This window comes from Chiloscyllium plagiosum, unplaced genomic scaffold (genome assembly GCF_037043375.1).
Source record: "Chiloscyllium plagiosum isolate Xiang-an unplaced genomic scaffold, Cpla_swu_hap1 HiC_scaffold_5, whole genome shotgun sequence".
NCBI classification, from domain to species: Eukaryota; Metazoa; Chordata; class Chondrichthyes; order Orectolobiformes; family Hemiscylliidae; genus Chiloscyllium; species Chiloscyllium plagiosum.
The window spans coordinates 41,616,073-41,628,148 of NW_028270143.1; the positions used below are offsets into that span (position 1 = coordinate 41,616,073).

Consider the following 12,076-nt stretch of genomic DNA (forward strand, 5'->3'; position numbering starts at 1 on the left):
TTTGACAGGCACACAGTGATGGAATTTCTCCTCTTCTAACTTGCATGAGAAAATAGAACGAGTACAATGTCTAATTTGTCTAATTTTAAATTCAGCATGTTTATATAAAATTACAGACACAAGGAATTTCGTAGTTGTTGATAGAGTTACAGATGGATGCTTGCACCAGCTTTCAGTAAGCAATGCTTTATCTAGAAATTAAGTAATTTTGCAAAAGGTTTACCAATAGCCAAAGAGTGATGGGGCTAGCACAGAAATATGGTATTGAGGTGATGATCACCAAGAAATAGAATGACAGAGCAGGCTGTACCAGCTAAATGAGCTACTCCTCCTCCTGTGTTCCTCAGATCTCCCTTCTTCCTTTGGAAGCCACTTGGCAACTCATTATTTCAGATTGACTGAGATTACGCAATAGGCCTGTTTGCACCTCCATGTATTTGAATGGGTTTTGTGTGAATTAAAATCTAGACCAGAAAACTACCAAGCTGGGAATACAAAACCTGCACTAAGTGGCACAGTTTACTGTTCCTCCAACTGGCTGTGGTACACTAACATTCGCACAGGAGGGTGGCATAGTATAATATAGTGTAATTAGTCCAGATTTGCAAAGAAATAGTTTGTGGAACAATATTCACTCAATGACACACTCCAAAAAATGCAAGTTTTACTGAAAACTTTGTGCGCAAATTGACCACATTATGACCTGTTTCTTGATGCTTGCAGGTGACTGTTACCTGACAGAATGGTCTGTGTGGAGTTCTTGTCAACTGACATGTGTGAATAATGAGGATCTTGGCTATGGTGGTGTACAGGTACGAACAAAAGCAGTGATCATCCAGGCAATGGATAATGAGCATCTATGTCCAGAACAGGAACTGGAGACCCGCTTGTGTACAGGTAGGTACGGCAACTCCCTTATGCATGTGCACAGAGGCACAACCATGGTTGATGTTTTCTGTCATCATTAGAGAGTAAGAGTCAACGTCAGTGCATTTGCAAAAACAGTAGGTGGCAAGAAAGTCCGTACATATGTAAAATAAACTTTTTCATATTGTATTCCTAGCAAAGTTGTGTTTCACCCCATTGGCGAGGTGCCCTGAACCTGCCCAGAGCTTTACTCTGCAGTACATATACTGTTAAGCAGGTATAGTACCTGGATTGAAAATGATTAACAGCAGAACCTGTATTACGAAGGGCTCAAAATATATCTAAAAGTGAACCTGCTTAACAATGAATACTTTCCACCCTTCAACTGTGTCTTTGTGTGAGATCTTTAACATTCACCAGGTACTAAGACATTAGTGGTTTCAAATCACATCAAATCGATGATACCATGAGTAATCTCAGACCCTCTCACTACTCGACTGAAGTATCAGCCTATGTTATTATCAGTTAGTATTATACAATACTAATACTGATATTGATCGAAACCAATTAGGAGATGAGACCTCCAAACCAAACCAATCTAACATGTATTTCAGTTGGCAATACAGGAGAAACTTATTTAGCCAGAGGGTGGTTACAATGTGGAACTGGATCCCATGTAGCTTAGTTGAGATAAATAGCTTGGATTATTTTATGGGATAGCTAGAGGAGTTCTTAAGGAGACGAACAGGTCAAGTTGATCTGAATAGGCTATTTTTGTGTTGTATATTTCACATCGATCTATGAAATTTTGAACAAAGTGCATCTGCACTGTTAACAAAAAGACCTTGTCCATTGGCAGTACAAACCTGAATTCCCTTGGTTTTTCTGAGGGCTGTTTTAAGTTGAGATGAGAGAATAGTTGGAGAACACACCAAAACCATGACTGTAACCATTCAGGGAAGTGTTTTATCCTCACATATTCCTGTTTGTGACTAAAAACAGATCAATGACTTGCAGTGTCAGCAGACTAGGTTCCTCACTTACAGCACAGACTGGTGAGACATCCAGTGTGATATTTCCCTTTACTAATTTAAAGGCATCTTCTTGTAATTTGCTTCATTAACTGTAAGTAGTTGTTAGCACCTTCTGGTTAGGTCTGGAAGTACACAAATACATTTGCAATTCATCGGGTTGTATGTAAATCTGTACATTGTTATTTATAGTTTTCTAAACACTGTTCACTGATGCATTGAGCTGAAAAAAATCAGCATTCCACACGACTAATCAGGAATATAAATTCATTAAAATATTATTTAGTTTTGAGCTTGAGACAGTAGGTACTGCATGTAGAGGCAGCTGTGTCTCCTGAAACAGCTTATCATTAAAGCAGATTTCTACAAAATGATTTGAGATATTTTCGATATTCCACGATAGGCAATGAAGAAATACAAGATTAACTCACTTGAAATTGAATCACAGAAGAAAACTATCCAGTCAAATGCTAGGGATTAGTCATGTTACTTCTATGAAATAAAATGGATTCACATTAGCTCTCATTGTTTCTAATTAGTCTAGAATTGCCATTGTTGCCAATTTGTATTTTCATTCAGAATCTTCTCGCAGCACCAAACATCACACCTTCAGAAAGAATCTGCAAGCTACATTGTGCCACTTCATATCCAACTTTTGGGTAATTTGTGCGAGTTTAGGGTCAAATGAACCCATGTTATTGTATTTCAGCTTTCCGGTTGCTTCCATATTGTGTTTCAAAAGCAGAATATGTACTTAGCTTGACCCATAAATTGAAGAACAAATTTAGTGTTATTTAATGCTTAAGAGCACATGAGGAAAATTCAATCACAGTCACAGTCAGAACATAACTATTCCTTCTTTAAGTATGGAATGAAACTCAGTACAAAAATGGATTTAAAATGAAATCTCTGATCGTACAACTACCTATCTCTGATTGTACAACTATCCTAGGACAGAGGATGCTATTGTTTTTGTTCCTGAGGAGCATTGAACTGAAATTATATTTATATTGAATTGAGACCATATTTAATGCTGCTTTCCTGACAAAAACTGGGTGGGCAGGGTTTGGATTTACATCTTATCCATCATTTACAAGATTTGCTCACAGTGTTTTACAAAAGATAAGATGCCCATCTGGATCAAGTGGGTATCTTCAAAATTATCCATGTATGTCTTCTTCTCCAGGCTGAAATGTTATGCACACAGTTTTATTTCTTATTGTAATGATTTCTTATAGGTGGCAGTTGCTATGAGTATGTTTGGCTGGCTGGAGCATGGACAGGATCATACCGAGAAGTATGGTGTCAAAGGTCAGATGGAATAAACGTCACAGGTACTGAGTGTTTCTCTTTCCTAAATGCACTGGGAGAAGAGCAGCATTGTCAGTGTATTACTGAAAGGTTATGATGGAGTGCTTCTATCTTCTTGTTGACATACAGTACTTTGCAGACATATAGAAAGATAGAGTGAAATGCATCAAGCTACTTAAGAATAGATTTCAGTGCCATGGAGAGGGTACAGATAATCCATATGATAAACACAGTTTAAGGACTTTACTTGGGAAAGGAGATTAAAAACATTGGGAGCTGAATTTCCATGGGGACAGATTAACTCTGTGCTCTAGCCAAAATGGCCGCAGAGACTAGAATTCAGAACTGCAAGGCCTGACACTGCATTTCACTGTTTTCACCAAAGGGGATTGTGGATGCAATGTGTTTTATATATCCACATTTTGTTTGAGCTGTTTAAATGCTCAGTTTAGTTCAATCATTTACCAGCATTTCCAAAACATAGCATTAGACATTAGAGGCAAAGTTCAAATCCTTCCACCTTCAGAGGCTCAGGTACACTTCAAGAGAGGTCAGACACATTTTCTGGGGGGGGAAATTGTACCCATTTTGGGAAAAATCACATACCCATTTGGGGTTGTTAAGAGTAGAGATGAATTTGTCTAAAAAGTGAATAAAGTCTCTTGAACTTTCAAGCTCTCAAGTCACTTAAGCTCCTGTTCTATTAATATTGGAAAAAGAAATAACAATCAAAACAGAAAACGGGGGTTGTAATTTCACTAGATACTTGTTGCATAAGCCTGAGAATCTGTTTAGTGTTTCTTTGCAGCTTCAATCTTTTATCATAATCACTGTGGAGAATGTTTAAACTCACAGTAATTGACAAGCTCCAAATGTCATTGCCTGTCTTTGATGTTGGGTTAAATAAATTCAAATATGTATTTATATAAGGAAGTAAGTAGTTGAAGAGATTTAACTGCATTTAATGTGCATTTCTCAACACATTTATTTTTGGGAAGTGAAGTAGTGTTGTAGATATGTGGAACTTTATTTTATCTTACTATGGTTCCTGAGGTCTGCCCTGGCAGATACTGGGTGAATAAAAAGTGTAAGAGCATGCTGTGCTAAGTGGGGTCATGGGGGAGCATAAATTTACACAGGAACCATAAAGGGCCATAGGAATGAGATTTATTCATGGCTTTGTGTGAGTTGACACTAAATTGGGTTAGGAGCTCTGAGGAATGGGACAAGGAGTACAAGTTGTCATGGAGTGCATGAGGCATAAATGGGGGCACAATTTGGTATGCAAAGGACAAACAGAGAGTGTGTGAGTTTGTGTCTGTGTGCTGTGGTAGTGTAGGATATTTGGAAGATTGGAAGGTTATAGGGCTTTTTCTTCTCCTTTTATTGGAATGTTGATGCTAGGATATTGTGGTGGAAGTTAGTTAAGGCTTATGCTTGAGCCCAAAACCGGTGCAGGTGTTCTTGAGAGCTGAGGCAGGATTTTCAAAACAGCACCTAGATTCTTTGGGACTTTATGCCAATTACAGTAAAAGAGAATGCAGAAGATTAGAATGAGGTCTAATACAAGTGTTATGAATTATATTAGGAATCTGCAGAAAGGGAGGTCATCAAGGAGGGTAGAAGTCAGAAACAAGAAAGGTGCAGTCACTTTATTGGGTGTTTTCTACAGACACCTCAATAGCAACAGAGACACGGAGGAACAGATTGGGACGTAGAGTTTGGAAAGGTGCAGAAGTAAGAGGGTTGTGGTCATGGGTGACTTTAACTTCCCTAATATTGATTGGAATCTTTTTAGTTCATATAGTTTGGATGTCAGCTGTATCCAGGAAGGGTTCCTGACTCAATCTAGGCCGACTAGATGGGAGGCCATGTTGGATTTGATGCTTGCAACAAACCATGTTAGGTGTCAGATCACTCAGTGGGAGAGTATTTCAGTGATAATGATCACAACTCCCTGATCTTTACAATGCTTCTGGAGAGGGATAGGAGCAGATGGTACAGGAGAGTACTTAATTGGGGTAGATGGAATTATAATGTTATTAGACAGGAACTGGGGCACATAAGTTGGGAATCGATGTTCTCAGGGAAATGCACAACAGGAATGTGGAGGTTATTTAGGAAGTTGATGGTGCCGGACAGGTTTGTCCCACTGAAGCAAGGAAGGGATGGTAGGTTGAAAGAACTTGGGGTGACAAGGAATGTGGAATACCTAGTCAAGAGGAAGAAGGAAGCTTACTTAAGGTTTAGGAGGCAAGTATTAGACAGGGCTTTAGAGGGTTACAAGGTAGCCAGGAAGGAACTGAAGAATGGACTTTGGAGAGCTAAAAGGGGGCATGAAAAAGCTTCAGTGAGTAGGATTAAAGAAAACCCTAAGGTGTTCTACACTGACGTTAGGAACAAGAGGATGGCCAGAGTAAGGGTAGGGCCGATCAAGTTTAGTGGAGGGAACTTGCACCTTGACCCACACTTGGTACAGGAGGACCTTAATGAATACTTTGCTTCAGTATTCACTGCTGAGTGACATTTCAGAGGATAGCATGAAACAGACTGATATATCGAACAGGTTGAATTTAAGAAGGAGGTCGTACTGAAAATTTTGAAAAACATAAGGACAGATGAATCCCCTGGCCAGATGGGATATACACTAGTTACTACAGGAAGCGAGGGAAGAGATTGCTGCGCCTTTGGTGATGACCTTTGCATCCTCACTGTCTGCTGGAGTAGTGCCAGATGATTGGAAGGTGGCAAATGGGAATAGGGATAATCCGAGGAATTACAGACCAGTCAGTCTTACGTCTGTGGTGGGCAACATATTGGTGAGGATTCTGAGAGACAGGATTTATGATAACTTGAAAAACCACAGTTTGATTAGAGATACTCAACGTAGCTTTGTGATGGGCAGGTCATGCCTCACAAACCTTACTGAATTCTTTGAGAATGTAACAAAACACATTGATGAAGGTAGGGCAGTGGATGTGGAGTAATTGTGTTTTTGCAAGGTGTTTGATAAGGTTTCCCATGGCAGGCTCATTCAGAAAGTAAGGAGGCATGGGATACAGGGAAATCTGGCTGACTGGATACAGATTTGGCTGGCCCATAGAAGACAGAGGGTAGTGGTAGATGGAAAGTTTTCAGCCTGGAGCTCGGGACCAGTGATGTTCCATAGGTATCAGTTCTGGGATCTCTGCTCTTTGTGATTTTTATAAATGACTTGGATGAGGAAGTGGAAGGGTGAATTCATACGTTTGCCAGTGACATGAAAGTTGGTGGAGTTGTGAATAGTGTGGAGAGCTGTTGTAGGATGGAATGGGACATTTACAGGATGTAGAACTGTGCTGGTAAATAGCAGATGGATTTCAACCTGGAAAAGTGTGAAGTGATTCACTTTGGAAGGTTGAATTTGAATGCCAAATACAGGGTTATGGATAGGATTCTTGGCAGTATGGATGAACAGAGGGATCTTGGGGTCCATGTCCACAGATCCCTCAAAGTTGCCATCCACATTAATAGACTTATTAAGAAGGCATATGGTGTGTTAGCTTTCATTAAGTGTGGGATTCAGTTAAAGAGCCACAGGTTATGCTTCAACTCTGTAGAGCCCTGGTTAGACCACAATTGTAATATTGCATTCAGTTCTGGTCGCCTCATTATAGGAAGGATGTGGAAGCTTTAGAGAGAGTGTAGAGGAGATTTATCAGGATGCTGCCTGGACTGGGGAGGGTCGGGGGTGGGGGGCTGGGGGTGGGGAGCATGCCTTATGAAGAAAGCTTGAGGGAGCTAGGGCTTTTCTTATTGGAGGGAAGAAGGATAAGAGGTGATTTGACATAAGTGTACAAGATGATGTGAGACACAGATAGAGTGGATAGCCAGAGACTTTTTCCCATGGCGAAAATGTCTATCGTGAGGAAGCATAATTTAAGATGATTGGAGGAAGGTTTAAGGGAGATTGTCAGAGGTAGGCTCTTTACACAGAGAGTGGTGGTGATCACTTGAAACTAATCTCTGTGATAATAGAATCACAGTGATAATAGAATCAGATACATTAGGGACATTCAAAGGACTCTCGGATAAGCACATGAAGATAGTACAATGAAACGTATGTAGGTTAGTCTGACCTAGAGTAGGATAAAAAGTCGACACAACATCAAGGGCCGAAGGGCCTGTACTGTTCTATGCTCTATGAATCTTAATAAGCAAAATAAAGCAAATTCTCATAGAGAGTATACTCGTTTCATAGAGTCTCTACAGTGTGGAAGCTGGCCTTTCGGCCCAACAAGTCCACACCGACCCTCTGAAGAGTAACCCACCCAGACCCATTTCCCTATATTTCCCCCTTAACTAACACACCTAACACTGTGGGCAATTTAGCATGGCCAATTCACCTGACCTGCACATCTTTTGGACTGTGGGAGGAATCCAGAGCACCCAGAGGAAACCCATGCAGACACGGGGAGGATGTGCAAACGCCACACAGACTGTTCCCCACGGCTGGAATTGAACTGGGGCCCCTGGCGCTGTGAGGCAGCAGTGTTAACCACTGAGCCATCATGCCACCCACAGTTATACAGCACTTTTAGTAGGAAAAAGATGTTGGCAGATGTGGGATTCAGTGGCAGCTCACAGAACAAGAAAGGGTGAAATTCGACCTAATCAGAGCAGGGAAATCATAGTGGGACTTGATTAGATCAGGGATGAGTTCTTAGCAGCTACTTCCAGGGCAAGAATAGCGGTTTTGTATTGCTAAATATGTTAATTAGATCCAGATGAAGGGTTTACGCTCGAAATGTCAATTGTCCTGCTCCTCGGATGCTGCCTGACCTGCTGTGCTTTTCCTGCACCACTCTCTCGGCCCTTAATTAGATCATGGATGAGTTCTTAGCAGATACTTACAAAGCAAGAATTGCAGTTTTGTATTGCTAAATGGGGAACTGATTATAGAGGGAACGCCTTACCTTTAAAATGATTGAACACTTAAGTGAAGAGCTAGGGGTAACAGCAATATTAGTTTCACGTGATGTGAAGTACTTCACTGAACAATCACTGTTAACCACAGAGATTAGTTTCAAGTGCTATTGCTGTAGAAATTAACATCACTGTAGAAATTAGCCTAGTAGACAGAACAAGTACAATTACACCCAAAAACCACAGCAACCAGGAGAGTATAAGAATGTGAGCTGTGGTTGGACAGGTAGCAGCTGCCTTATAACATCTATGAAGCTGACATCTTTGCACTTGTACCATCCATGTAACTACCACGCTTCTGCAATAAAGACTTCAAGAAGATATTGTGTAGTTCCCGTGCCTGGCTATTCCTATTATCTGGAAAACGTGTATTCAGCAGCAGTGGAGTACAACTTTCATTAATTTGAGTCAGCAGTTAGAATGCATAAATGTAAATTATCAACAGTAATAAAGTGAATTCAGTTGAAGTATCAGATGTTTAAATAATCCAATGAATACCTAATATCTTCACAAAATCACGACTAGTACATCAGTGCAGAGGCCAGCATGTTTCAGGATGTAATTTTTTACAAAGTGAAACTTTCTTAACTATATTCTTGCATCACAAACGTTAAATTGCTAATGCATTGAAAGTCTTCTTTGTAGAATAAATTCTCCTTTACAATAGCAACATAGAATTTTAACATTTTTGGATGCTCATCTCAAGTTAAAGCTGCCAAATAGGGTATTTTTCCAGTAAGATTCTGAGACTCGGCACCAAATGTTCTTGTCTCAAGCTGTTTTATGCTGTTCCACTAGTAATCCTCTGTTCTAATATCCAAATGGCATCCTGATCATTTTCAACTTGCCAAAACCTTGTGGTCTTTTTGAAAATAATGCTAATCAAGAGCAAATTTTGCTATCTCTCTACAGCTGTTCAGAATTAGTTAGCAACATGCCTGGATTACTTCACTTGTGACCATTGTTGGCAGAAATTAAAGATAAATATTAACCAGTCGTCTAGGCTAAAGTAAGGTTAAAAAAAAAGTGTCGCTTTGACATCCAGTTATCTGGCTAACATAGATCAGTGGCGGAAGGATCCATTAAGAGGTATGCTGTAACTGAGTGCCCTCTGTGATTATCAGATGGTTTGAGACCATGAGTATTTTTGTGATGTTCTATTGCAGCTCATTCAAGCATATAAGGCTTAATTTTTTTAAAAAAATGATAGCAATTGTGGTGTAATCAAAATTGCATAGTTATTTTATTATTTGCAGTTAATAAATGTAGCTGCTCATCTTGTAGGTGGCTGTTCTGCAGTGAACCAACCTTATGCTGACAGATCATGTAATCCACCATGTACTAAGCCTCATACATACTGCTCTGAGGTAGGTGTTGACCGCCAACAGTAATACATAATTCCTGAATATCCTACTTTCTATCATTTTGAACGTTGCAATGTTTCAACAGGCATGTTGAATGAATGATTGTATTTCAACTGCTTAATCCTTCATTTTTCATATTTAGTCTGCAGTTTGTGTCTGTGAAGAAGGTTACACAGAGGTGGTGACAACTGACAATTTGCTGGACCAGTGCACCATGATCCCAGTGTTGGAGATACCATCAGTAGAGGAAAAAAAAGCAGATGTGAAGACTAGTCGAGCCATCAACCCAACCGAAACCTATGACAATGAACAAGGGCATTCAGGACACATGTGGTTCTTACAGCCCTTTGGAGCAGGTCAGATAAAAAGTCAGGCTCAAAAATCTTAATCTCATTTCAATAGATTTTTTAAATCTTTGACCAATGTGTGGGTTTCATATTTTATCAGAAAGAGACAAACAATAAATGTTAGTACAATTCAGGTTTCTCCATAAGTAAAATTATAAAACTGACTCAAGTATTTATTCGGGTGATTCAAAGATTCCCTGGGAAGTGATTTTAAAACTTTATGCTTTCTATTTAGCATTTTAGTTGCAAAGTAAGACATCTGCACAAATGGAATTAGCTGGTAGTAATGCAATAGAATTATAAGTAGGAACAAATTACTGCAGATGCTGGAATTTGGACTGAAAATAACAAATGCTGGAGATCATAATGGGTCAGACAATATCCATGGAGAGAGAGCAAGCTAATGTTGGTACAGTCAAGAAAAGAAGCGAGTCAAACAGTCAGGGCAGGCAGGGACAAAGCAGAGAACAAGGTAGGACTGATAAATTAAACTGCATTTATTTCAATGCAAGGGGCCTAACAGGGAAGGCAGACGAACTCAGGGCATGGTGAGGAGCTTGGAACTGGGATATCATAGCAATAACAGAAACATGGCTCAGGGATGGACAGGACTGGCAGCTTAATGTTCCAGGATACAAATGCTAAAGGAAAGTTAGAAACAGACGCAAGAGAGGAGGGGGAGTGACGTTTTTGATAAGGGATTGCGTTCCAGCAGTATTTAGGGAGAAATAAGAAAAGGATGATCACCTCAGAACATAGAACATTACAGTGCAGTACAGGCCCTTCAGCCCTCGATGTTGCGCCGACCTGTAGAACGAATCTGAAGCCCATATAACCCACACTATTCCATTCTCGTCCGTATGCCTATCCGATGACCATTTAAATGCCCTTAAAGTTGGCAAGTTTACTACTGTTGCAAATTGGGATTGTCCCCCTAATAGTCAGCAGGAAATTGAGAAACAAATTTGTAAGGAGGTTTCAGTTATCTGTAAGGGTGGTTTGGGTAGGGGATTTTAACTTTCCAAATATAGACTGGGACTGCCATAGTGTTAAGGGTTTAGATGGAGAGGTATTTGTTAACAATAACAAGAGGTATTGTTAAGACAATTTTCTGATTCAGTATGTAGATGTACCTACTAGAGGAGGTGCAAAACTTGACCTACTCTTGGGAAATAAGGCAGGGCGGGTGACTAGGTGTCAGTGGGGGAGCAGTTTGGGGCCAGCAACCATAATTGTATTAGTTTTAAAATAGTGATGGAAAAAGATAGACCAGATCAAAAGTTGAAGTTCTAAATTGGAGGAAGGCTAATTTTGGTGATAGTAGGCAAGAATTTTCAAAAGCTAATTTGGAGTAGATGTTCGCAGGTAAAGGGACTGCAGGAAAATGGGAAGCCTTCAGAAATGAGATAACAAGAATCCAGAGATTGTATATTCCTGTTAGGGTGAAAGGAAAGGTGGTAGTTCTAGGGAATGCTGGATGACTAGAGGAATTGAGGGTTTGGTTAAAAAAAGAAAGAAGCATATGTAAGGTATAGACAGGATAGATTGAGTGAGTCCTTAGAAGAGTATAAAGGCAATAGGAGTATACTTAAGAGGGAAATCAGGAGGGCAAAAAAGGGGACATGAGATAGCTTTGGCAAATGGAGTTAAGGAGAATCCATAAGGTTTTTACAAATACATTCAGGACAAAGGGTAACTAGGGAGAGATTAAGGCCCCTCAAAGATCAGCAAGGCTGCCTTTGTGTGGAGCCACAGGAGATGATGGAGATACTAAACGGGTATTTTGCATCAGTGTTTACTGTGAGAAGGACGTGGAAGATATAAAATGTAACAAAATAGATGATGACATCTTGACAAATATCCATATTACAGCGGACGAGGTGCTGGATGTCTTGAAATGCATAAAAGTGGATAACTCCCCAGGACCTGATCAGGTGTACCCTCGAACTCTGTGGGAAGCTAGGGAAGTGATTGCTCAGCCTCTTGCTGACATATTTGTATCATCGATAGTCACAGGTGAGACGCCGGAAATCTGGAAGTTGGCTAACTTGGTGCCACTGTTTAAGAAGGGTGGTAAGGACAAGCCAGAGAACTATAGACCGGTGAGCCTGACATCAGTGGTGGGCAAAGTGTTGGAGGAAATCCTGAGGGACAGGATGTACATGTATTTGGAAAGGCAAGGACTGATTAG

The 12,076-nt window shown here is 40.2% G+C and overlaps 1 protein-coding gene across 1 annotated transcript in view; it reads left to right on the forward strand.

Moving 5' to 3' along the window:
- LOC122549803 (thrombospondin type-1 domain-containing protein 7A-like) overlaps positions 1 to 12,076 on the forward strand; it is a 403,547-nt gene that overhangs the window by 376,865 nt on the left and 14,606 nt on the right. The window contains exons 23-26 of the mRNA XM_043689852.2: positions 724 to 897; positions 3,137 to 3,232; positions 9,459 to 9,541; positions 9,681 to 9,894. Coding sequence (XP_043545787.2) covers positions 724 to 897; positions 3,137 to 3,232; positions 9,459 to 9,541; positions 9,681 to 9,894 — 567 coding nt within the window. The remainder of the gene's footprint in view (positions 1 to 723; positions 898 to 3,136; positions 3,233 to 9,458; positions 9,542 to 9,680; positions 9,895 to 12,076) is intronic.